This window comes from Sceloporus occidentalis, unplaced genomic scaffold (genome assembly GCF_023333645.1).
Source record: "Sceloporus occidentalis isolate IW3139 unplaced genomic scaffold, rSceOcc1.0.p SCAF_8, whole genome shotgun sequence".
In the NCBI taxonomy this organism is placed as follows: Eukaryota; Metazoa; Chordata; class Lepidosauria; order Squamata; family Phrynosomatidae; genus Sceloporus; species Sceloporus occidentalis.
In genome coordinates, this window is record NW_028316988.1 from 47,724,236 (window position 1) to 47,751,369 (window position 27,134).

At 41.0% G+C, this 27,134-nt stretch overlaps 1 protein-coding gene across 3 annotated transcripts in view; it reads left to right on the plus strand.

Annotated features, from left to right (window-relative positions):
• Positions 1 to 27,134, plus strand: part of DACH2 (dachshund family transcription factor 2) — a 306,252-nt gene that overhangs the window by 221,011 nt on the left and 58,107 nt on the right. For all 3 annotated transcript variants that reach the window (XM_089537188.1, XM_089537189.1, XM_089537190.1), the window contains 2 exons: positions 16,447 to 16,602; positions 19,775 to 19,947. In XM_089537188.1, coding sequence (XP_089393314.1) covers positions 16,447 to 16,602; positions 19,775 to 19,947 — 329 coding nt within the window. The remainder of the gene's footprint in view (positions 1 to 16,446; positions 16,603 to 19,774; positions 19,948 to 27,134) is intronic.

Here is a 27,134-nt window from a genome sequence, read left to right on the forward strand (position 1 = left end):
AAAGCAGCCTGTACATTATCTTGAAAAGAGGTAAAAGAATGCAATAGCACCTTTAAGAATAAGCGGGGAAAAGAAATTATGACCATAAGCTCCAGTCTTCTTCATCATCTTGGTAAGGAATGCACAACTTGTGGCCTCCAGATGTTGCACTGCACTTCCCATCATCCTTCAGCACTGGCAGGAATGATGTGGTATGTATAGGGGCAGCAGAATCTTGCCTTAACCAATATATCCTTGTCAAAGCAAACTGCCATAGCCTATCTTAACTTGTGTGTTCTTCCTCCTTAATCATTTTTGCCATTTTGACCATGCCCTGATGTTGCTTGGCCACATGTGTTCCAGTTTGCATTCTCACAATGTTGAAGGTATGATAGCAATAACAATAGCTATTGATGCAAGCATAACGGTTGCAAACATGCCACCCTCCAGATTCAACTGCAACACCCTCACCAGCATTGGCGGTGATGAGGAATGCTGGGAGTTGCAATCTAGTAACATCTGGAGAGCTACCTATTTCTCACTAAGCTTTAGAACATGCTCTGGTTCTACTGACAAAGAGTGACAGATGTCCTCTCTGTGTTTGTTTGCGATATGAGTACAAAAAACAAAATGATAGCTGCCCAATTTTCCATTTGGCAAGGTAGGTTCAGATACCAAATTGCAGCGGTGGCAGGTAAGCCTCCCTCCCTGCCATTTTGACACTGTTGAAAGACTTGGCCTGCTTTCAGCACTAACATTTTTTCAAATCTGCATTAATTGACATTGTCACAGTGCTGCCATGTTATGTCTAACTGAACACAAATATGCGTCTAGAAAGAAAGTGCTGGCCTAACATTTTTCTTTTTAGCTTTACACCAATTGAAAATCATTTGAATTGATTTTTTTTTTAAAGAAAACTAATTTAGCATTTTGGGGTTTTGACATAGAGCTGTGAGACCTGTCATATGCAAAAATGTTTACTTTGAATAATCTATGAAGCTTTCAAAAATTTAACTTTTCTTGGCATAGAATTCAGATTCCTTGAGATTTTATTTTATTTAGTACAGGAGAAATGCATCTTTGATCCAAACTGATGATTATGAGTTTTAAAAAAAGACCTTTCAGCCTCTCAGAATTTGTTCTGTCATTTAACTTTTCCTAAAAGCTTTCTCTGCTTAGTGCTCTTTGTAGTGGATCTTTGCGATTCTGGTGAACGTTTGATGATAAAATCCTTTTTTGACATTTAATCAGTAGCAGAGTTGGTCCATTCTCATTATCTCTTCATGAACTTTATTGTACAGATGAGACATGAAGGTTTACCTTGCTTTCTGTTTTAAATGTGGAATACTTTAAAAAAGTTTAGACTTTAGGACTTTAGTTGCTTGATTCTTTGAGTAGCACCATTGTTGTAAACTGCCTTCAAGTTGGCATTGACTTATGGTCCCCTATGAATAAGAAGTCTAATGATTAAAATACTCCTCATTTCAGTCAAATAAAATGTGATCCAGCCACACATGGTTTGCAGGAATTTGGACTGGTTGGGCAGACTCCTTAAACCCAATAGAAGAAGACTGCGGTTTTTACAAGAGTATCCATGGAAATCCTCAGAAATGTGCGTTATCATACATGTAGTTGTCTGTTTGCTTGGCATGGTTTTGGATGGTTGCCATGAGGCCAAGAGCATGTGACTTGCCCATGATCATCCAGTGGGTATCATGGCCAAGCTGGGAATTGAAGGCTGGTCTCTAGATTCAGACCACTATGCCATGCTGGCTCTCGTCCTCTACCTTTGCTAGCATTCATGTAACCCTGGAAGGGTTAACCATTCTCTTTGGCTAACCTCTTATACAGTTCTCATAACTGTTGGGCAAGAGATGGATCCCACTTTGCACTTTGATTTTGCTTGTTTGCTTCTGCACCTTTGGGAATCCATCTTCCATTTGCTTCAGCATGAGAAGGAGTGCACACCGATCCATGTGCCCTGTATATATCCAGATACAGGGGTTAAATTTGATTGCTGGACAAAGGGATGCGTCTAGATAGAATGTGTGTCTTTTCTTATGAGTCATGCCTTCTCCTGATGTGGCCAAAGTACAACAGCCTCAATTTGATTATTTTGGCTTCTTGGGGTATTTCAGGCTTGATCCATTTGTTTGTCTTTTTGTCTGTCCACGGTATCCTTAGCATTCTTCTCCAGCATCACATCTCAGTAACATGTGTCATTGTTTGGCATTGGAAGAACTCTTAGGGAGACCTGGAATTACACCCAGTTCCAGATCAAGACGCTGTCAGTTTGGGATCTAGTAGCTCACAACTCATACGTTAGGAATATGAAATTGGAGCAGCAACCCTCTGTTGAAGTAAAAGTTGAAAACCTTTGCTGCTTGTGTACCTATTGGATTTACTGCAACTAGAGCAGACCATCACAACCATATGGCATTGATGGAGCATCCTATATGCAACTGGATAGTCCAGATAGCTATAGAATTGGATGCAATTACCTTAAAATACCACCGTCCTCAGCAAGCTTAATTGTATGCGTGTGATACCTTCTAATTCAATTAAGACTAACTATTCTACATTAAGTGTTCTGTTAAAATCCATGCAGTGTACTATAAAAAAGTCATTAATTTGGTAATATCAATTTAACTAGTTTTAGCTCATTAACCTTGACACAGGCGGTGCAAGAGAGACGAACCTTTTTAGATCATTTTTTTGTCCTCAGCACAATACCAAGGAGCTCTAAAAACCCCTTGGAAGTCCATGGCCATTATCTTGGACCATCAGTTACACAAATCTGTCCTTTGGAATTATAAATAGGAGAGTACTTATTTTTAAGTCACCTTCAAGGGTCTGCTGTTTCGACAGCTTGTTTTCCATGAAATTATTTTTATGCCTTTGGTCCCGTAGACCTCTTTTGGCTTTTATTTGTATTGCTTATTTGGCCTTTAGAAGAGCAAAGTTGCTTACTTTGGCTTCCTGCTTGAGCGTCAGCATCTTGACTGTTATTTAGTTTTCAAATGAAGCTGTTGCTCTTGTTATTGTTGTATGCCTTCAAGCCATTTCCTTGGAAAGATTTGTTTGGAGGGGGGGTGCTTTTGTATTCCTGGACAGTTTACAGTACAATATTTTAACCATTATAAAATAATGATTGAAATAAAAAAGTAAATCTGAGAGCAGCATTCAAATAAAACACATTTTAAAAAATGTATTGTTGTTTGCTGTCTGTCAAGTCCACTTCAACTTATAGCAACCCTATGAGTGAGAGACCTCCAAGATCCCTTGCTATAAACAGCCATGCTCAGGTCATGCGCCCTTAGAGCTGTGACTTTCTTGATTGCGATTTCCTGATTTTTGGCAAACTTGGTTTTCAACTTGGGAATGAATACTAATTCATTCCATCAGTTTTTGGAATTTAGCCCTGTGTGGACCTCACAACCTGCCTGCATCTGTCAAACCAAGGATGAGAAATGCATGAGCCTCTTCGGGTTGAAGGACTGCAGCTCCCATAACTCCCCACCATTAGCTCTGTTGGCTGGTAAAGGTTGGAGTCCAACAACATCTGGAAGCCATGTACTTGCTGTCATTGCTTCTGACAAGGATCTCTCACATTTCATAATGATAGCGCTTAGATACCATTTTAACTGTCACGGCTGAATGGAGTTCTGGGATTTGCAGTTTCTTGAGGTTTTAGAATTCTCACCCCAAAAGCCAAACTGGTGAAGTACAAGAGCTCTTTGGCAGTGAATTATAAATACGTACCTCCAGAAACTACAAATTCCAGGAGACAGCCGGGGTAATTAAAGTGGTATGAAACTGTTATAATTGTGCAGCGTGAAAGAGATCTAAAACTCAGTGGCAGCACCCAACTGTCTCTCCTGAGTTCCTTGGCCATTCCTCTCTCTTGGAGGAAAATGCTCAGTGTATCACACAGCCTGTCATGCATTCCTTATGTCAGCCTCTGAATTAATCCCATTGCCAGGGCAAGGTAAGTTTCAGTTGGCAGTGTAGTCGCCATCAGTGCATGGACTAAAGAGAGTGGCATCTTGTCCCTCAGGGCCACCAAGAGCAGGTGCAGCCCCAGTGCATTTTTTCCAGCCCCCCACAGTTTTCATGTTCCCTCATATCCCCTTGCATGTGTTTCAGGAGAGGGGAACAACCCATCACTGCCACCCACAATCAGCACCTCCAGCCACCTGCCCAACTTCATTCTTTGACCCACAATCAGATACTGCCATCTCCCATGTCATCTCCTCCCTCTCTCTCCACTTCTCCCCAGCTTACTTCAATTGCTGCAAACTGAGTTTAAAGTGCAAAAGTGGCTTGCATTCAATTAATTCAGCAGTGGGGAGAGGAAAAGGGGACATGATTTTGCCCTTCCCAGTAGATTCAGGCAAATGTTCTTTGTAACTTGTGTATTCTTCCTCGTTAATGTTTGCCATCTTGACAACATTCTGATGTTTCTTGATCACACATGTCCCATTTTTTTTCCTGCAAAATGTTGAAGGGCATGCAGGTACTTGGGTTATCCAGTCACAATGTTCCCTTACTACAGTGAGATATATATGCACAAACCTTTTTGGATGTTACTCCAAATTAGAACATGCCCAGCCTAGGAAGGGACACAGGAAATTAATGCATGGAGAATGAGAGGTCCATTTCCAGTGCTCCCAACATGCTCCGGGAGATCATCAGAAGTGGACTAAGAGCAATAGCAAATAGAGGAAAAGTCGATAAAATAATATGCACTCCACAAAAGGCCTTGTGATGTATTGCTCTTTAAGAAAGTAGTAATTTTGAGAATGGGATGTCAAGAATGAACATCAACTTTCTTCCCAAAATGAAAAGCTTTGGGGGAAGTGAGCATTTGTCATTATGTTTAATTTGCACATACCTCACCAAAGGAAAGGCCAAGGGAGCTAGGCCGAGAACACAGCTGTACCGACGCCTCAACTAATTGCCTCTCCATCCTCAACCTCATTTATCTTCATTTCTTCCCAATTATACCACATTATCAATAGTCTCTGTTGCATCAGAGTCTTAATCCCTTTTATTCAGGCAGCATTAGATAGTGGCAGATGACTTCTTGGAGGTAGTCAGAGTAAACAGCTATGAAATGCCACCTCTGGCAGATGGTATTGCTTCGCCAGAAATGGGACGAAACATTTGGAAATGTGTTGCTGGGCACTGGTTTGAGAATGCAAGCTGTCAATATTTTTATAAATGATCATCAAGGTGCTGCTTGCTTGCTAACCCAGCCAAGATGCTTAGTAAAGTTTGGAAACTGTTCCGATGTAGATGTCAGCTAGAATCCAGAAAGCCCAGGAGAAAGGTTTGGGACCTGAACTATAAATCACTTGGTTTGAGTCTAATACCTCACCAAATAGAATATGCTCCAAGTATTAGGCACTGGCCCTATATTTCTGGAATCTATAACATGACCTTACCTATTTTTTCTTCATCTTGGGCTTTTTAGGGCATGTCTGCCTAGTGTGAGTTGCTGGAGTTGTTGACATTCTTTAGGGTTTAGTTTTTCTCCCGGAGAAATGGACTCTCTGCAGGGAAAATAGATGCTTCTCTTCTCTAGCTTGCATAGCTCTTGTTGTTGTTGTTGTTGTTGTTGTTGTGTGCCTTCAAATGATTTCCAAGGTATGGTGATCCTAAGGTCATAGGCACAGGGTTTTCCTGGCAGGATTTGTTCAGAGGGGCAAACCCTTGCCTTCCTCTGAAGCTGAGAGAGTGTGACTGCCCAAAGTCACCCAGTGAGTTTCCATGGCCAGTTGGGAGGAGGAGAACAACAAAACATTGTAGCAGTAAGTCCTATTACCTTTGCACCAGGCCTGCAGATGAAAATTTTTGGATGCTCTGACTTGGCATGACAATGGTTTTCCAATGTTCAGTTTCAGAGAATGCAAATCCATGGCAAAAGGTAGGTACTGCAAAAGTCAGGAATTTTCCCCAGTTGGTCATTTGCGAGAGAGAGAAACAGAGAAAGAGAGAGAGGCCAAAGGATAGAAGCATTGTATTCATTGTTGTTATTTGCTCCAAGTCAACTTCAAATTATGGCAACCCTATGAGTAAGAAATCAGCCCAGTTGTTAACTGATCTACTGGTGCAGGGAACAAATTCAGGCCTATGGCTTCCTTTATTGACTCAGTCGCCCTGCAGTGCACTCTTCCTCTTTTTCTATTGCCTTTCATTTTGTCAAGCATCATCATCCTTTCCAGTGAATTATATCATCTCATGATGTGTCCAAAATATGACAGCCTCAGCTTAGTCTTCTTGGCTTCTAATGAGTATTAAGGCCTGGTTTGTTCTAGGACCTATTCATTTGTCTTTTTATCAGTCCATTATATCCTTCTTCTCCTCCATCAACACATTTCAGTCAAACTGATTTTCTCCCTGTCATCATCCTTCACTGTCCAGTTTTCACCGACATGCACAGAAATTGGAAATACTATGGCATGGATGGTATCTCTTTACACTTGAGGAACATTAGGTAGGCTAATACTGTGAATGAGATCCTACATGGTCAAGTGTAGCTTAAGAGTTCTGCATATTGGATTCTGCTATGGCTTCCCTGTCACCACTATTCTGTTACAATAACCTCCACCACAGCCATTCTGTTGATGATGGAGAATAGGGCCATTGGAGAAATGCTTGGTAATGGCCCATAGTCAGAGGCAGACCAAGGACATCTTCTGCCAAGATCTACTGCTGTTCTCCAAAGGTCTCATCAGATGTCATTGGTCTGCATTGGTCTTCTCCAATTTCTTCTACTCTCCTCCTGCTGGGATGGGGGCTGTCATGGTACAACAGTGAATTCTGGAAGGTGTGGGCTTTGGACACTGTGGAGGGAGGAAGATAATACCAGCCCCTGAAACAACAACAGAAATACACATGCAGGCATGCAAGTTGGCCTTATGCTTGCATATGTCACTAACAGGATGCTGGCTAATGTTACCCACAGAAAGACACACACAAATGTAATTGTTCTTCCTTCATGTGTGTGTGTATGAAAGAATGCTTTTCACAGCAAAAACTGCAAGAGAAATAGTTATGTTAGTGTAACACCAAAAAAGAAGTAAGTAATTAAATAAATAAATAAATAAAACTTTTATTTGTAACCCACTTTTTTTTGTAATAAAACAATCAAAGCGGCTAACATAGTGAAAACACCCACCATCCAATACTTGATATAATATTAAAATATCCCTCCTAAAAAGAAATTAAATGTGTTCCAATAAAAAGTCAATTTAAAATAAGCTATTAATAACAACATAAACAATTAATAGCAGCATAAACAATGGGCAAAGTGGTAGCATGATACATGATATGAGGGAGTAATCAATTCTGTGGCCGAGGGCTTTTATTCAGGAAAGGCCTGCTGGAAGAGATCCATCTTGACCGCTCTTTTGTAGCTGTCTAAGCTGGTAATTGGATGGATCTCGTCCGGCAGGCTGTTCCACAGTCTGGGAGCGGTTGCGAAAAGGTCCTCTGAGAGGCTGCAGTTAGTCTGGTCTTTATCGGCTGCAATAAATTCCTCCCAGAGGACCTGAGAGTGTGGGGTGGATTATACGGAAGTAGGCAATCCCTTAAATAAGTTGTACCCAAGCCATGTAGGGCCTTAATGGTAATAACCAACACCTTGTACTGCATTCTGAAATCAATAGGCAGCCAGTGGAGTGATTTCAATATTGGTGTTATATGGTCACCTTGGTGGCAGCACAGTTTTCAAGAGAGATCCCAAATCAACACTCATAATCCCTATACCACACTGACTCTCCTTTGCAGCACAACAGAGTGATATTGGGAATAAGATGTCTGAAATCTCATAATATGGCCGCAGCTCCATTTCCTCTCCCGTCTTCTTGCTATGAAGTCAGGATTGCTTTTATTTCAAAATAAAAAGTTTGAAAACAGGGTTCTGGATGCCTTTCTTCTTCTTGCTTCCTTCTCCCCGTAGTTTTTTAAATTATTATTATATAATTATCACTAGATTACCACACCTAAGTTGTGACAGACATATTTTTTAAGTATGACTGACTGATGGACAGACTGGGAATTGCTGAATTAATGGGCATATTTCAAAGCCTTGGCAGGGCTGAGCAGTAATTACATCCGCTGAACCACTTGATAACTTTTTGGAAGTCGACCAGTGAGGCCATCGCTAGAGTACTGCATTTTTTAATATTTTAACATAGCCAGTTTTATAGCTCACTTTGAATGCACGGTACAGAACACCCTAAATGCAGCTGTACAAACCAGTGCATGAAATGGTGAAATGCCTTTTGTCAAGCTATCCATTTATCATTTTAGATTATGACAAGTCTAGTTCTTTGGGGAATTGCTTTATCCAATGGATTTACAGTCTCCACCTTAAAAAAGACAGAACATTCTTCCCCTTCTTTATCACTCAGGAGCTGGGGAGAGGGTCCCACTGTTTTTAGGACCATCCTCTTTTTTAGGATAACCCTAGCTGGGGTTTACTGTAAAATCTCAGTGGAGCTTACACCATAGCATTTGCATGTGTATTGAAAAGTAAATGCCACTGTCATACCAGATGCAAGAGGATGTATTCCTTCCACAGACCATAGTTAAACTAGGCTACTGAGAATGTGATGATGGACCCAACTTGGAGGACCTTAAAAGGAGATTTGACAGATTCATGAACAATCAGGTTATCAATAACTATGTGTTACCTACTATGTTATTGTGTCTCAGAGCAAATTATATTGGGGAACCTAAATGGAAGGGTCTTTTGTCCTCATGTCTCACACTGGAGCTTCCCATAGGCATTTGGTTGTCCACTGTGTAGTCAGAATGCTGGACTAGATTGATCTTAGAAAGGATCATTCATTTCTATGGAACATTGTTGTTGTTATGTGCCTTCAAGTTGACTTAAATCCAAAGGTCCTGACTGCCTTCTAAAGTTTCTTCAGCATTCAACTGTATTTCTCTTGGACAATCCTTTAGAAAGAAGGCACTCTCAGATAGAGGACTGTCCTCTCTGCAACCCGACACATAGCCTGAAACTTAGTAAAATGCAAATTTGTTTTGTAGTTTTAGGTGGGTAGTGGGAGGAAAGTTTCCAAAACTAATCTAAGTTCCATCAACTGACAGCATTCCCATCTTGGGTTTCAGATTCCTTCTATCTATTTTTAAAATTGTGTGGTCTGTCGAAATGAAATTCACACTGTCCACTACATCTATCTGCTTTTGACATTTGATTTGTTGCTATAGATTTCTGGAGGAGGGGAAATGAATTCCCTTGCTGAAAGCAACAATGCCTTTCAGTGCCAGTGCCTGGTGAATTTGCAGAAGCTGCTGCTGTGTGTTTGTGTTTGTGTGTGCCTCTGTGTTAGGACTTCTTCAATACTGTGTGGGTTGGAGTCTCAATGATTTGCAGAACTCTTTTATCTTCCTCATTGGCAAATGGAAAATAATTCCATTTAATTTTTTCAGAAAAGAGCAAACAAATGCAAATAACTGAATTCATTTTATTTAATTTGCATATTTCAAACAAACAGCAAAACAGAGCTCTGCTTATGAAACGATTGAATATACTTCAGTGGTGGTCAGAGCTTGAAGGTTTACTTTGAAAAAGTAATCAGAACCCATTCTAGGCATTCTCTGGCAGTTATAGTTTGCAAAAGTAGCTGTTTAGTTTCCCATTAAACTCAATTAGTAATTATAGAAGGCACTTTTAAATGTTGGCATTACAGTGCAAAAGGAGTGATGTTGTCTGTCCCTGAATTACATTTGTAATGTGACTCGGTTGAACCTCAATTGTTTGGGAAAGAAACGAATTACAAACTCCCTTTAATAAGTCATGCCATTACACTGCCGCATCTTGGGGTCATCTCACAAAATTGAGTGGGTGGAGATCCAGGGTCCCTTTCATCCTACACAATTATAGCACTATGATTCCACTTTAACTGCTGCGACTCCATCCTATGGAATTCTGGGGAAATCACATGCAAGCTGTACCTCTTTTCAGATCTTTGGCTCCTAGTGCAGTGGACTAGAGCAGGGATGGGATAGTCTACTCTGCAGTTTGTATGCAGCTCCTGGGCTCCACTTTTGTGGTCCCCCACGACCACCACCTCATTTAAAATCCCTTTGCATTTGTATCCCAGCTTCTTACTCAGGATACACCAGAGGTCCCAAACTTGGAATCACAGAATCATAGAGTTGGAAGAGACCACAAGAGCCATCCAGTCCAGCCCCCTGCCATGCAGGAACTCTTAATCAAAGCATCCCCAACAAATGGCCATCCAGCCTCTGCTTGAAGACCTTCAAGAAGGGTGACTACACCATACTCTGATGGAGTTTGTTCCACTGTCGAACAGCCCTTACTGTCAGGAAGTTCCTCCTAATGTTGAGGTGGAATCTCTTTTCCTGGAGCTTGCATCCATTGTTCTGGGTCCTGTTCTCTGGAGCAGCAGAAAACAAGCTTGCTCCCTCCTCAGTATGACATCCCTTCAAATATTTAACCTTCTCTTCTCCAGGCTAAACATCCCCAGCTCCCTAAGGCGTTCCTCATAGGGCATGGTTTCCGGACCCTTCACCATTTTAGTTGCCCTCTTTTGGACACGCTCCAGTTTCCCAACATCCTTTTTGAATTGTGGTACCCAGGACTGGACACAGTATTAATGGCTTGCATAGGAAAATCAGCAACTACCTATCAATCCCTGGGTTTCATATGGTGGCACTTAGTATGTCTGAAGGAAAAGGCAAAGGGTTAACAAAATAAATGCTTTTTTAAAAACTGTAGGACACTTTTGCCTTTTTTTCTTTTCTTCTTTGGACTGAGCGAGATAGAGAAAATGGAGGGCATAATGTCATGGCATTGTGGCGACAGAGTGACTTCAGAACGGGGCTGGAAAAGGAGATAGAGTGGGGGACAGTGAACATTTTGGATTTGCTGACAAAGTGTAGTGAGGAGGGAGAGTGGTCTTTTGGCCACAGGTGTTTTTTATTCTATAGTGAAAAAAAGTTTAAACTTTTCTTGTAGTTACTTTGCTAATAGACTTGGAGAATGGGAACGGAGTGGAACGGAAGGGAATGGAACAGAACGGAAAAGGGGCAAAATATATGTTATTGCACAGGAGAACGCCGCCAATGCCTCTGGGAGTCCCCAATCCATTCCCCAACCATTCCACAGCAACCAATTTAGACAAACTTCAGAATCGTGGGAGTCCTGGTGGCATAAATGGCGTTCTCCCATGCCATAACCTATGTTTTCCCCCCTTTCTGTTCCGTTACCTTCCATTCCTTTCCATTCCTGCTCTCCAAGTCCAGTGCGATAAACCTATATGTTTCCATACCCAAAGCATGCCCACTGGCCACTCTGGATCTCCATAAAAGTGCAATTGAAGTTTTGCACAGGAAAGCATGGCACAACAGACAGGGGAAAGGAGGTCATTAATGGGATTTTTTGTGTTAATCAAAAGAAATGCTTTTTTAAAAACGGTCTTTCACAGGAGAACAATAGAAGAGGGACGGCATCACGTGAAAAGCCCCAATTTGAAGGCGCTATTATCCTACTGCACTTGCAATTTACCTGCCTTGTGAAATACTCAGAGAGCTCAAAGACACTGTAAACTATAGGGCAGGGAACTGTCAAATTAGTTATTTGTAAGCCTCCTTGAGAACCTTTTTGATTGAGTCTAAATTTAGAGTATAAATACTATCAATAAATATACATATATAGAGAGAAATATATATGAGAAGATTTGAAAAGATCTGCTGTTTTTCCAGCAGCGAAAGAATCCTCTCAAGGGGATATTACATCTTCATCTTCTTTGAAAAAAATAATACCTCTGGAATGCGTAATGTTGCATTTCGGAAATGTATACAAATTCTGCAAACAACTTGGCCGAATGGATTGATCAGAGAAGCTTCTGTTTCTGAATGAAGTGTTACAGGTACAGTCTCTTTTCCGCCAGATTAGGTGCCCTTTCTTCTTGTTTAGCATCTATCATGCAGACATTATCTGGAATGCATCCAGACATGGATCATCATCTTAATTTACGCACTGCATCCACTATTTAGTAAATGATGTGGACTCTCAACAGCCTTAATTATGATTGAAAATGTGTTGTGGTTTCTCAAAGGCAATGCCACCCACTTCTATCGGGGGCGGGAATGGATTCATCTTACCTTTGTCAAACAGATCCACTCTTTCAGGGGCAAGTTTGTCTTTTGCCATTAATTACACACCGCACACCAACCATTTATAACACTGTTGTTTGTCTCTCGGTCTCTGTTAAAGCGACTGAAGAACTTTTTGCTCAAAAGCCAAACCCGGTGAGGGATTTATTTTGAATTGTTGGGGCAGGAAATCAAGCGGAGCTTCTACCCAAAATCATTTAATAAGTGACACGTCGTCTGCTGAATAACATGTAATGTGGACCAAATTCTGAAGCTCTTTAATCTTGCTTTTGATACTCCCAGTGTTGTTTGCACAATCTGAAAAAGTTGGCCTCCATCCAGAGCATATTCTGAACTTACTTATTTATTTAGAAAGGGTTATGTTAATTTAAATAGACATGCTGTGTGTTTCTGAGTGTGCTGAGCAGCTAATGTATACATGCATGGAAAAGGTTGAGGATCATGCTCCAATGGCAGGCGTTTCAATTGCAGGTATACCTCGGTTTATGAAGCAGATGTGTTCCTGGGCATTGCTTGTTTAACAGAAACTTTGGTACCAGAAGCAGAAATAACATGGAAAGAATAGGTATTCCACAAGAAAAGAAGAGCAGGACAATATGTAATAAGAAACCTTTTGTGAAGTCGAAGGCTTTCATGGCCAGCATCCATAGTTTTTTGTGGGTTTTTTGGGCTATGTGGCCATGTTCTAGAAGATGCCAGCCACAGATGCTGGCGAAACATCAGGAATAAACTCTTCTAGAACATGGCCACATAGCCTGAAAAACCCACAAAAAAACTAAGAAACCTTTTATTCAAAGCTAACAATATGCATATTTATTCATGTGGATCTACACAGTCACTCGATTTCTATAGACAAAATCATCTGCGTATGTACAATGTAGCAATCAGGCCAGGTTTAAAATAAATTTTAAACACTCCAAAATGCTTTCTATTTTGGGGGGTGGGGATGTGTGTGATTTCCGTTTTCAAGGACAAACATATACAGTGTGCCCGTGCCATACGTAGGTGTGCCATACATGACTTTCAGATTACACTGAAGCCATGCCACTGGGAAAAAAAGTGTGCACCGCACCACACCGCATGCACATGCCCCATTGTTTTCAATGGCACTTCAGTCTACACATTTTTTTCCCTTATGCAGAGGGGTCCAGAATGGATCCCCCATGTAAGGGAAGAGCCCACTGTAGATAGGTTCTTTTTAACCTGCTGAAAGTACCTGGCGAAAGTACCTATGCTCTCCCCTTTTCCCCTCTGTTTTGCTGTTTACACATATTCTGGGGGCACCTGCTGTTTACTTTACCTGTTGTAGGCACACACAGCCACAACAGGTTTGGCTACAATAGGAAATCCCATTCTTTCCTGGCTCAACCTTTATTACAGTGTTTCCTACAGCCACAAAAGTGTGTTTCTCTAGACTTCCTTCACCATCTTCCCAATGTCCATGTTGCTTTAATTTAGACAGATGGCTGCATCAGCAATGCAAAATAATGCCGTTTGACACTGCTGTTTCCACCGTATGAAATTCTGGGATTTGTAGTTTGTTGTGGCACCAAAGCATTCTAACAGAGAAGGCTAAATATCTCACAGAACTACAATTCCATGGCATTGAACCATGACAGATGAAGTAGTGTGAAACTGCATTATTTCTGCTGTATAGATGCAACCAGATGACAGGGAGGAAAAAAGGGTGGCTTGCTGTCACTCTTCATATATTTCAGTTCTCTTGAAAAGAGATGTTGTTCCGCTAGCCAAATAAAGACTGCCTTCTGGAAAGCAATCTCCCCATCCACCCAACAAACACACACATACTAGAATATGTGTATGGCTAAAAGAAAGCCAGTTCTGGATACACTTGCCCCATTTGAAGGAGAAAAGTCATGGCCTAAGGCTGCATCCGCACTGCATAAATAATCCAGTTTGACACCACTTTAACCACCATTGCTCAATGCTATGGAATTCTCGGAATTGTAGTTTTGTGGGACATTTAGCCTTCTTTGTCAGAGAATTCTAGTGTCACAATAAACAACTATCCTCAAAATTTCATAGCATTCAGCCATGGCAGTTAAACTGGTGTCAAACTGGATTATTTCTGCAGTGCAGATGCTTTCTTAGAAGGTGACTTCTGTTCCAGTTGGAAAGAAGACCTGTCCTGGACCTAAAATGGGCAGAATTGTCTCCCACATCACTTAAGTCTTATTGGGAAGCAGTGGGGCTGGCTCCACTTCTGATTAAACATCTTTAGGTGTGCGCATAAATATTGTATCTAGAAACAACTCTAACATCTTTTATCTTTCCTCCACAAAGATAATCATAGTTTGGAGAAGTGAAGAGGATAAGAACAACAAACAATGTAAACCCTACAGGAACTGAGCTTCCTAGGAAAAAGTACTTGTACATTTCAGAAAGTTAAAATGAATTTTCTCCTTATTTCAGTATTTGGTGTGTTTTTGTTGGTCCTGTTACAGGGTCTCAGAAACCCTGGCATTGCAGAATCAACCAGTGTAGCCAGAATTGGAGTTATACCCTTTCCCCATCAGTATGAATTTTGGCTCATCCGTGTACAGTGTGTTAAATATACGATGGAAATGCTGACACAACCAACACAAATATAGCAGCACTATTGAACACTGCTGTAATTATATCACATTATATTAGAACATATGGTATAATTTAGTTTGGCATAAATGCATCTTTCTTTGTCAATACATAGCTCATCATTTTTGCAAATTACAAATCTGTAGCCATAAAGTAATTCATCGCTTGGCTGTAGTATTAAAGTGATGGAATGTTTCCCTTTTTGCTCAGTCATTGATCTTTCACATTTTTCTATTTGATAACATTAATCACCTTTATTAGCCAAGTGCTTAAGAAGAATGTTGAATGTTGAGCGTTGTGTTAAGATGCATTTTTTTCCATCCTGCAGCTATGCCTTATGTGTCAACTAAGTAATACTGATTCTAATTGAAAACCTAGTTAATGAATTCCTGACAGTCAATGGCAAACCCTCTCTGAATAAATCTTGCCAAGAAAACCCCATGATACAGTCAGCTTAGAGTCACTATAAGGTGGAAGCAACTTGAAGGCACACAGTGACAACAACAAAAACAATTGGGAGGGTTGGACTGGTTGAAAAATGCTGAGAGTTGTAGCCAGGAGGATAAACTACTATCAATAGGTATCAAAAGATTGAATGATGTTTCCTGAATTTTGTTACAGAGGGCATAGAGCAGGAACTTCACTTCACTTGACATGATCAAGAGGGTCATTGTGGATTCAGGATATTGCATTTTGTGTATGTTATACCAAATAAACACAACCTAGAATCCATGTTCTGTGTCAAGGTTAGTCCAAATATGCCCCGCAAAAAAAAAGCTGCATCCTTTTTGTACAAAATGCTGTATAACAGGGATACATTGGCTTCTTTTTCTGATTTTATATGTACTCTCAATAATGGAGAGCCAGCATGGTGTGGTGGTTTGAGCCTTGGACTATGACTCAGGGGACCCTGGGCATGTCATACTCTATCAGCCTGAGAGCATGGCAATGGCAAGGAAGGAAGGAAGGAAGGAAGGAAGGAAGGAAAGTGCTCTGTGGTTTTTGAACAGCACAGAAAAAGAATAACTGACAGTACTGCAGCCAGAATGCTATCTGGACCTGGCCAGAGGGAACACAAAGTCCCTTGTTGCATCAGCTCCTCTGGTTGCTGGTCCATTTCTGGGCACAATTGAAACTGCTGCTTTTGACCTATGGAGCCTGAAATGGCTCAGGTCCAGGTTATGTGAAGAACCATATGCTCTCTTTTGAATATACTGATATTTTGGGATCTGTTGGGAAGCCCCTTCTCTCTGTCCCACCATCCTCACAGGTATGTCTGGTGGGAACACGGAGGATGGTCTTCTCCATAGCTGCCTCCAAGCTCTGCAACTCCTTTCTCAGAGATGTTAGGCTCCTTACCCTCCCTATTCTCTTTCCATAGACAGGTGAAGAAGGCCTTTCTATTCAATCGACCTTTGAGGACAGATTGTACAAGACCTACCTCACCTTCGATTTGTTATCCTTCTTGTGCTGTGTTTTTAATGGTTCATGTTTGTAACCGGTTTTACGTTTTTGATCGTTTGATCATTCTTTAACTGTTATATTTTGTGGATTTTTAACAATTATTTTTTCATATGTTGTAAGCTGCCTTGAATCCTGAATTGCATTCCCAGTACTGAGTAAGGAAATAATAGCAACAACCCAGTGGAGTCTGCTCCCCAAACAACGTGTCACAGCTTCTTTTCTATTTTACAGGTGGAAGTGAATCCTCCTGGGATAAAGAGAAACTTCAGTCTCCCATCACGACGGGATCTCATCACGGAGTCAGCCATGCGACGTTGTCAGGGCAGCCCAGTTTGGGAAGTGCCCATCCTCTCAGCCCTCTGCAACAAAACCATCTCCTCACAAATAGTACGTATGCTGACTTGAAAACACCACCATCCTTGCATTTTCCAGATACAGTGGACCCTTGTTATGCGCTGGGGTTTGGTTCCAAGATCTCCCCATGTATAACAAAATCCATGTATGCTCAAGTCCCATTAAATATAATCACAGAGTAAAATGGTGCCCCTTATAAAAAATGGAAAATCAAGGTTTGATATTTGAAATTTATACTTTTTTGAACACTTTCAAACCGTGGATGCTTGAATCCGTGTATAAAAAATTCCGTGTATAAGAAGGGCCGACTGTAGCTTCTTCCATAGAGGGCTACTAGGAGTAAAGTTGTTGTACTATAAGTAGTGAACACATCTCAGGATGCTGAAAAAGTAAATTAATTTTATTCTCAAGTCCAATGTGTCTCATCTCAGCCTTATTTTGGAGGCTTCCTGAAATGGCTATAAAAACAAGGAACAATACATCCATCCATACATCAATTCATATCAAATTCTGCAAGCATCCTTCATGCACCTTCAAACCATGACCTAGCATCTTATATCTTACTCCATTTCACAATTCACAATCAATGCAATATTTAATGATTTACCTCACTACAATTTGAATGGTGCCTGTAGTAACAGAGAGCCTTTATTATATCAGTGTTGACCCCATAGAGTGAAGAACAGGGGGTTATTCATTCAAACGTATATTTTATTGGAATAGCTAAACCTTTAGAGATAATGGAAGCAAAGATTCCCAGTTATATGCCGTTCCCAATTATATGGGGTTCCACCAAGTGTTGTGGTTTAACATCATTGAAACACTTAGCCCTCTTTTTCTTTCTCAACACATAAAAGAATATATTGTCCAGAGAGGAGAAAGAAAAGAATGCAGATGAGTTGCATGTTAGAATGACAAGGAGGACAAGAAAACTTTTGTGACAGGGTGACAGCAAATGAGTGAGGAAGAAATAAGATTTGAATTGCAATGTTTTAAGTTATTCTCTCACTCTAAAGAAAGACTGTTGCAGCTTATTTAGAGTGTGTGTGTGTGTGTGTGTGTGTGTGTGTGTGTGTATGCAATTGTCACTTTCAAAGTTGGTTGAAAATTGCAGATTTCAATGGGCATGCTGAGCAATTCAGAGTAGCTCTTACAATAATGCCTTTTCTGGTTCCTTGTGTATTTGAATGTTGCCAGACTTCATTGTGATATTGAATTTAAAAGTCCAACATGTATATGATGTTGAATTTTATGTTCTATATTGTGTCGTTCAATAGCCTTATGTAATCTAGCATCTTTGCAGCATCCATATATGGATTTTTCTTTCTTTATTTCTTATCCTGCTTCTTGCTCTGCTATCATTATTTTTATTGCTGATCACTCAGTTGTCTTCCACTAGATTATTCAAGGGTTTATTGAGTATCAAGGATTATGTCTGATCTGCAAACATGAGATGTGTTTCCTTCCCATTCCCCTTTTGCAAAATGCTTGATGTATTGTCCATTAAAAAAACTGGCAATGTGCTGTTAAATTCTGTTTGTAGTTTGCATTTAGTTTGCATGTCAATTGGACTTTAAGTAGGCATGCAACTCAGTTTGGACAGATGGTGTCTGGGAGTGTTGAAACTCCACAGAGTATGAGGAAAGATTACCCGGCTGCTGCGGGGGCATTGACGAAGGAACAAAGACTTATGTTTGTATGAGGCTGGCGAACTGGAGTGGGGCGGGGGCACCGGGACCGTTTTTGCAAAAGAGGGATGCCACAAGCACTGTTTTGTAACCCATCTTTGTTGTGGCTCTGTTATTTATTTAGATCCATGGCCAGCCTTGCCTCTCGAGGTGCGGGGCAGATAACACCTTAAACAGATTTAAGAGACCGAAGGCTGGAAGAAGAAAAATCTGAAATGTGTCGTATTTTATGTGTATAAATATAAATATACATGTAAAATATGATAAATATACATGTAAAATGTATCCCTAACTGTTCCCAGTGCTAGATTCTTGTTCAGAAGTTGTCTTTTTAAATAATAATAATAATAATAATAATAATAATAATACTCTTATATTGCTGCTATTCTTAGATGGGAACACAGGAGGGCTTTACATAGGGATGGGTGAGAATTTCATTTCAGCTTAGTTTCAATATGAATTTTTCAGCTCATGTTAAGGATGGAAAGAATTTGAGATTTAAAAATTCAGGAGAGAAACTGTCAGATTTACAGATTTGTAGTCATTGTTGTTGTGTACCTTCAAGTTATTTCCAGCTTATAGAAACCCTAAGGTGACACTATCACAGGGTTTTCTGTGGTTGAGCAAGCATGACTCACCCAATGGGTTTTCATGGCTGAGCAGGGAATCAAACCCTGATCTCCAGTCATAGTACAATGCTGAACCCACTACACAACGCTGGCTCTCGATTCCTAGCCTTGCATCTGCTATAGTCTTCCAAGCAAAATTACAACTACAGGTTTTGATATATTCAGGCAGTGTTTGTGGTTTTGAAATGCGACTGGCCAATTCAGGTGATTATCTGTGTCGTGGTTTAGATTTTTGCAGGAGGGATGCAGCCCTCCCAGGTCTCTTAGTCAGCATGATGGTCCTCTAGCCAGCATGGTGTCATGTTAGATTAGGACACCGGGAGAGCAAGGTTTGACTCCCTGCTCAACCATGGAAACCTACTGGCAAGTCACATTCCCTCCACCTCAGAAGGCGGCAAGGGCAATCCTACTATGAAGAGTGTCTATCTGTCATTTTATGGTCACTTTAGAGTCAGCATACATCAGAAGCGACTTGAAGACACACAACAACAACTAGCCTCTCACAGTGTCCCACTCCAAATATAATCCAGCCTGCTGCCAAATCAGGGATCCACTGCTAAAACATCCCTGAAAGGTGGTCATCTGACCTCTGTTTAAACATTTCCATTGAAGAAGAGTCCATCACCTTCTGAGGTACCTGGTTCTACTTCTGAACCTCTCTTGTCATCAGAAGGTTCTGCCCAATGTTTGGTTGGAATCAACCTTCTTGTAATTTGAACTCACTGGTTTGGGTCCTATCCTTTGGAGCATCCAAAAATAATAATGATTCTTCACAGTTCCATTAAGTCAATTGAATGTTTGCACCGTCAATCACAATGCTGGATTATGGCAAGTGGATATCACAGATTTTTACTTACTATTTATGGCCTGTTGTGTTTTTTCCCTCAGGGATAGATCTGCCTTTTATGATGATGCCCCATCCTCTTCTTCCAGTCGGCCTACCTCCTGCTTCTGTTGCAATGGCTATGAATCAGATGAACCATCTCAACACTATCGCTAACATGGCCGCAGCAGCTCAGATGCACAGCCCTCTTTCAAGAGCAGGAGCTTCAGTTATAAAGGTAATTTTGAGACCTGAGCTATGCCCAGACTCTGAAAACATTACTTTTTTTTCACATAATTTGTTATGTAACACATGCAAGCTTTCTAAGACCCAACAACTCATTGGTAATTGTGCAAAAGCATCTGAGGAAGTGGACTGAAGGCTACGAAAGCTCATGCTGCCAACTTCTTTCTTTCAATTAGTCTCAAAGGTGCTACAAGATCTCTCTACATACTGATTCTACAGACTAACATGGCTATATCTTAGACTGGCATAAATATCTAGACCCAAATCTCTCTTTTAAATGTAACAGAAAAAAGTAATAATGAAACAGAGCGCAAAGTCCTATGGTGTGCAAGCAAAGCATAACACTTCACCCACACAAGTGCCCACCAGAAGTTAGCTTCAGAGGACTGGAACTTTCACTCTTTGGAAATACAGGAGGAGGATGTCAGCTCTCTTCTCTGCACAACTGGAGTTTGATGCTGCCCAGATGTTTCATGCCCTCACTTGACTTCTTAATAGCCAGGGAAGTGTGCTGTGTCCTTTTGAAGCTGCTTTCCTTCCAGATATGATGAGCCCATACAGACAGGCCAAAATAAAGCTGCTTCGAGTCACTTTGGAGGTATGCTGTTTAAATGATGCATGCGTCCTAAGGACTGGAGCGCAGCTTTGGCACAGCTTCTGGCCTCTTTAGATGTGTGCATCATTTACAATTATACCTACAAAGTGACCTGAAGTAGCTTTATTTTGGCCTGTCTGTACCGGCCCGATATTACACAAGAAGGTACTAAATACCTCCTTCCATAACTTCCCCCAAAGGACATATGTTCGCATAACCCCAGTTTATGTGAGCATATGTCACCAGTAATGTGTTATTTTCACATTCTGGCTATACCATCAGCAGAATTATGCAATATAGTTCTTGTTATATCATCGCGAAGGGTATCTCACTTTTGCATGCTCCTTCCAAACTCAGAGAACGAGAATAACACGACAATAGTTTTCCAGCATAACTTTCTGTGTTAGTAGGAATGTTTTTCAGCGTACAAAAGGCTGAGAAGTAGGTTGTTTCCAGACAACCTCTCATCCTATTACTCTTCAGAGGTGTCCAATGAGGGCATTGCCCCACATAAGAATTCTGTCCACCAGTGAATTTTTTTTCCATTCCCCAAATTTCTAGTATTGCAGCTAAACATATAGAAATACAGTTTAGGCATCCATTGAAAAGGGCATGGTAGAATCTTGCAGAACTCAAACACTAACACTTCACACACTTACTAAAACTTTATATATGTACACAGAATCCTATCCATGCATCTACATTTTGCATGCTGCAGGATGCATCTTTGGTACATCTACAGCTGTGTGTGAAAATTCTCTGCATCAACACATCAGAGTAAAGCAAATGGGTGTGGCTGCATGGCTAACTGAGCATGGTGTAACATACTGTGACTCATAAAATCTTAAGGCTGTGATAATTGCTGTACAAGTGACTATATGTTGGTCTAGAAATGGTGCCTTTATGGGGGCAAAAAGCATGATTTTTATGGTCTGAATCTGATTTTAAATCCCAAGTAGAATAAACACATTGAATTAATGGGATTTACCTAATTGTAGACTCATGATTCAACTCTGGTTAGAACTGACCAATAGGATCCAAGCCATTATATTGTGTGAAGCTGTTGTGTTGTGTATTGTTACATATCAATCTGTGACCCACAGTCCGTTCATACTGCACAATTATAATGCTATTATTCTACTTTAACTTCTATGGCAACGTCCTATGGAATCCTGGGATTTGCAGTATAGTCAGAGGCACTAGAGCTCCTCTAAATGTCCCCCTCGACTGCCAGTCCCAGGATTCCACAGGACAGAACCAAGGCAGTTAAAGTGGAATCGTAGCACTTTAATTGTGTCGTGTGAACCAGTTAATGAGAGGTGCTTTTTCGTTAGGACAAACTGCAATGTTGAGGTATCCCTTAGCATATAGTCCCAAAGAAAAGTAATGCTGGCTGAACTCTTCCAACAGCAATGACTCTCTGGGCTTCATAGGGGAGATTGAAGTGGTCTTCTAGCACATTGTCAGAGTCAAAGATGTGTAGGTACAGTGCTGTTGTTGCCACTTTAAAGCCATCATTGGTGATCTTCCACCCACTCCATGGTATTTATTAGCCTTGGCTGGACCATAGTGTTAGTCAATGAAAATGTTTTCATCTAATTGATCTTGGGGTTTTTTTTAACATGAAAAATATAGTACAACAGCATAAAAGCACTGACAATGCTTGAATGAAGCAGGTCATGAATTATGTTATCATGATCTTAAAATACAAAGTGAATCTTCATGCAATTGTTTGTTCTGTTGGATTAATCCTTTCCAAGCAGAACCATGGGTAGATGGAACATAAATTCTTTCTTCATTAATTTGATTTACATAAGAAATAAATTATTATTTTTATCTGATTGCTGTCATCATCTGATTAAATGTCACAGCCCCAGTTGCAAAGCTCTTCTATAACCGAGCGGCTCCTCTCCAACCTGGGAATGGCCTGCTTTCTTAACACCTTGGAATGAAGTTATCATGTCCCCCCAGCCGCTCTATAGATCACATTGCCATCTAGAACAAAGCCTCTCTCTCTGATATCTCCCTCGGCTGCCCTCCCACTCCTGTTCTCCAAAATGTGCCTTCTCAGCAAAGTTAACGTTTAGTACTCTGGAAAGAAATGTCATAACTATGAAATTTGATTTCATCTTGACAAGAACACTATAAATTAGGCAGAGCCACGGTAGCCAGGTTTCAAAAGTCTTTCTTGCCATCTATAATCTAACCTAATGTGATTAGCAGCTCCTACTAGCACTTCTGTAGTTAAGATTCTGTCAGAAACTCTGTGATAAATCCCTGCCTTCAGGGATTTACAACTCCGCCGAGAAAACTTTCTGCGTCTGAAAGTTGGCTCACTGTGACTCATCCCCAGGATCAGAATTTTAAACACAATGTCAGTGCTCTCTGTTCAGTTGGGTGTTTTTTTTACCCCCCCCCCCCCCCCCAGTACAATATACACCAAGTAGGTTTAGGTTCACCAAGGTAGGTTAGGACAAGGTAGGCTTGGGGCAGAGTGAAGATTCAAAAATGTTCCCATTTATGTTCAGATCAGGAAGCTTGGCCATAATGAAAATGTTTCATTATGGCCATAAATCTCACCGGACCATAAATCTCATTGCATGATCTTGGCTGCATCCGCACTGCAGAAATAATCCATTTTAACACCACTTTAACTGCCATGGCTCAATGCAATGGAGTTCTAGGAATTGTAGTTGTGGCAGTAGAGACCTGTGGCCGAGAAGGCTAAATGTCTGACAAAACTACAGTCCCCAGAATTCCATAGCATTGAGTCATGGCAGCTAAAGCAGTGTGACACTGGATTATTTCTACAGTGTGGGTGCAATCCTTGAGTTACATTGGTTTTGGAACAGGTATATCACATGCAGATATGTTTTGGCAGGCTTAAAGTTTGTGCAGTCTAAATACATCCTTTCAATACTCATCTTTCAAAGCTTAGAAAAGCTTTTGCACTACAGCTAAAATCCCCGAACCATTGGCATGGGGGATGCTGGGAGTTGTGGTCCAAAAAGCTCCATTTCCAGCTCTGATCTTTCCTAATACAAACATTTTTGTCCTTGGAAAAAAAAAATGAACACCAGGGAACTGGAGTCCAAAATGTCTGGAGGGTGTCAGGTTGCTTTCTCCTGGAGTATTTTGGCCTGTATTGAATTTCAGGTTTCCAGTGGCGCTATCCCCCATCCTTTGCTACTTGCTAATTTTAAATGGTTATATTGGGAACTGAACGTGGGACTTCTTTCACTAAAAATAGGTGCTCTGCCCGTGAGTTATGGTATTAATCTCCAGCAACTACAATTCAGTTTGCTACACTATTGTCATGATGGTAGCTCTGGGGAAAAAACAGTGCATGTTCCCAGTAGGTTCAGGCTAAAGCAAACTGTTGCAGCATCTCTTAGCTTGTGTGTTCTGTCTCATTAATACCTTTTGCCATCTTAACCACACACTGATGTTGTTTGGCCATAAGTGTCCTATTTTTCATCTTTGAAATGTTGGGAGTGGAGTATATGTTTCCCAGGAAAGAGGTTTTGAATCCCATGTGTGTCAAATGGCATTCCTTCAAAGCTGATGGCTAGTTTCTGGAATATAAGGACCAATTCACTGCTGTTGCCTTTAGTGGCAGAAGAGCAATTTCAGTCTTTTAAATCCACCTAACTAACCTGACAATATCATTAGACCCATTCCATTTTAGCCTTTAGCTATGCTCCAGGTCCTTTTAGTGTTGACTCAGCCATTAGCGTTGCCGTTAATAACAAATATAAGTCCTAATGTGAGCTGAAAAGAGCATTAACATCATTAGGCCTGGGAACATCACTTAATCAGTCATATGCAGCATCAAACAAAGAATGTTTTCCTAGTGGAAAGGAGATAGAGAAAGACCTAATTGGTTTGAAGAAGGTGAATAGGGAGTCATTCTTAGTATGTGGCGGTAGAGCCCAGTTATGCAATAGGACGATTGGAGGATGCATTTGAAATACCCAGAAGGCCGTGCCTCATCCAGGATGGCCAGATGTCCTCCTTTTCCAGAAAACGGCCTACGTTTCAGCCTTCTGTCTGTATCCAGACATTAGATGGACACATGCCTCTGTATATCTTTGTATGCCACCACCAGAATGCTAGCCTATGTTTGATTTCATATTGAGCAATGTCGAAACTATGGTGAATTTGCTATTGTTCAGGGTAGAGTGTAGTTGGTTTTATAGGGACTACAAAGGCAAGATTTCAGACTCTTGGTGTCTCTTTTATTGTTTTTATCCCAAGGCGTCATACTTACCAGCTGCAACATGTCTGATTTCAGAAGCTAAATAGCGTAGTGCCTGGTTAACATTTGGATGGAAGCACTGTCATTGTTTTTGTTGTGTGCCTTCAAGTCATTTCTGACTTATGGCGACCCTAATGCGAACTTATCATGGATTTTCTTGGCAGAGCAAGTTTGTCATTGCCTTCCCCTGAGGCTGAGAGCACATGACTTGCCCAGGGTTGGCATACCCTCCATCTGTCGTGGTTTGCCAGGGACAGTCCTAGTTAATCCTCTGTCGTCCCACGTTTTCAGCTGCTTTTAAAACGTCCCAGTTTCTCTCTGTTCCTCCCATTTTCTCCCTTTCTTCTCTGCTTGTTTCAATTGCTGCAACTTGAGCTGAAAATGCAGAATTAGTTTCAACTCATTTAACTCAACAGGAGGGAGAGGAGAGGCATAGTCTTCTTCTCTTTGCAACAGGCTCATTTGGGTTGGGTGTTTTTTCCGGTGGGGGTTAGGTTTTTCTACACTCATTATATAAATCCCAAGGAATCTCTGCTTAAAACAGCAGGATGGTGTGTTCTTTCTCATTAACAGCTTTTGCCCTCTTGTTGCCTGGCCACATTCTGATATTGCAGGCTATACATGTCCCAGTTTTCATGAGTAAATGTTAGAGGGTGTGTGGGTGAGTACAATGAAATATGAGGTTGTTCTGGGAAGGAATCCTGCCACAAATGTGTTGAGAGCCATTACCAGTCGAGAGCCATTGCCAGTCTGAATCGGCTCAATGGACCAATAGTCACTGAGTCAGTGAGTTGCATTCCAAGTGTATGTTTGTGAATTAAGCAAACATGGTGGAGGATAGAGTGAGGGACAGCAGCCAGGGAGATATATATATATATATATATGAGAGAGAGAATGATGAGCTGTGCTGGATCAGACCCAAAGCACATCTAATCCAACCTGCTTCTTCTGATATTTACCAGCCAATAAGATGATATGAGGAAGGCACAGCAGCGAGTTGCAAGAGAAAAGTGAAAGGCAGAAGAAAGATCTTTCTACACTGGGTTTCATTTTTGTTTTTTAAGTGCCTCCGGTTTCATTAGTGAGTTATCCCACCCGTTGACCTGCTGGGTAGATCACAAGAGGGAATGCATCAATTAAAGAAGAAATATCGAGGCAAAAGGTATGAATAAACTTTCCAGGATTTAGACAGAGCTGCAAAACCCACTTGTCAGCAGAGAAAATGCCATTAAGTCCTTTAGGAACTCATTAATAGATTAACATTTGGATGAGTAATTATAGTTGCACTGGAAATAAAAATAAACAAGCAAACTTTAGCCATCGCTGCTTCTCTACGCACTTGGCACACAAACAGAGATCAATAGGATGAAATATCACAGTCGAAGTAGTAAGGTCAAGTTGATTATGGCAGGACTAAGTAAGCTAAGCATTCTAGATATACTGTACATTACTACAAGTTTCTCTGGCTTGATCCTCATAAACCAGTGGTGAGGGCCATGACAAAACCCCTGTTGAGATCTTTAGCCTCTGTAGTCATGGGGCAAGGGGTAACCTAAAATGTGTGGACTAGGTGCTTGTGTTTGAACTGGTGACCTATTCATGTATCTTCAGGAAGCCTCCAAGAACAGCTGTAATAGCAATAAAAAGTACAGTGCACCCTTGGCTTACGCGGGGGATCCGTTCCGGACTCACCCCCTGCGTAAGCCAAATTGCGCATATGCTCGAGCCCCATTCAAGTGAATGGGGCTCATGCATGTGGTGGCATGGCGGCACGGCAGTGTGCATGTGCCATGGGCGTGCACCCCATTCATTTAAATCAGACTTGCACCCCGCACACTCCCGCATGACTCTACACGGCTTTGCGCATAAGCTCAAAGCCGCGTATAGCGCGCCCGCCTATAGCGCAGGCTCACTGTACATTTCTATACCACTTATGAGTGAACTAGCACTCCCTAAGCGGTTTACAATCTGTAAGCCAATTGCCCCCAACAAACTGGGTACTAATTTTACCAACCCATGGAAGAATGAAAGACTGAGTGGACCTTGGAGCCCTCCTCTAGGATTGAATTTACAACACTGTGGATTCAGTACTAGCATTTAACCACCTTAGAGTTGGTATGCCGAACCTTCTCCAACTCCTTTGCCAACTCTTCTATTTTTCGACTTCCCAACTCTGACTCAGATTCCTTCATAAAGGGCAAATTTATGTTAGTTGGTAATCACAAATTTACTTTAATAAAATGCTAGCGCAAGGCATTTCATCACCATGACCATGTGAATCATCAGGCTACTGAGAATGATAGAACGTAAAATATACTTATTTAAG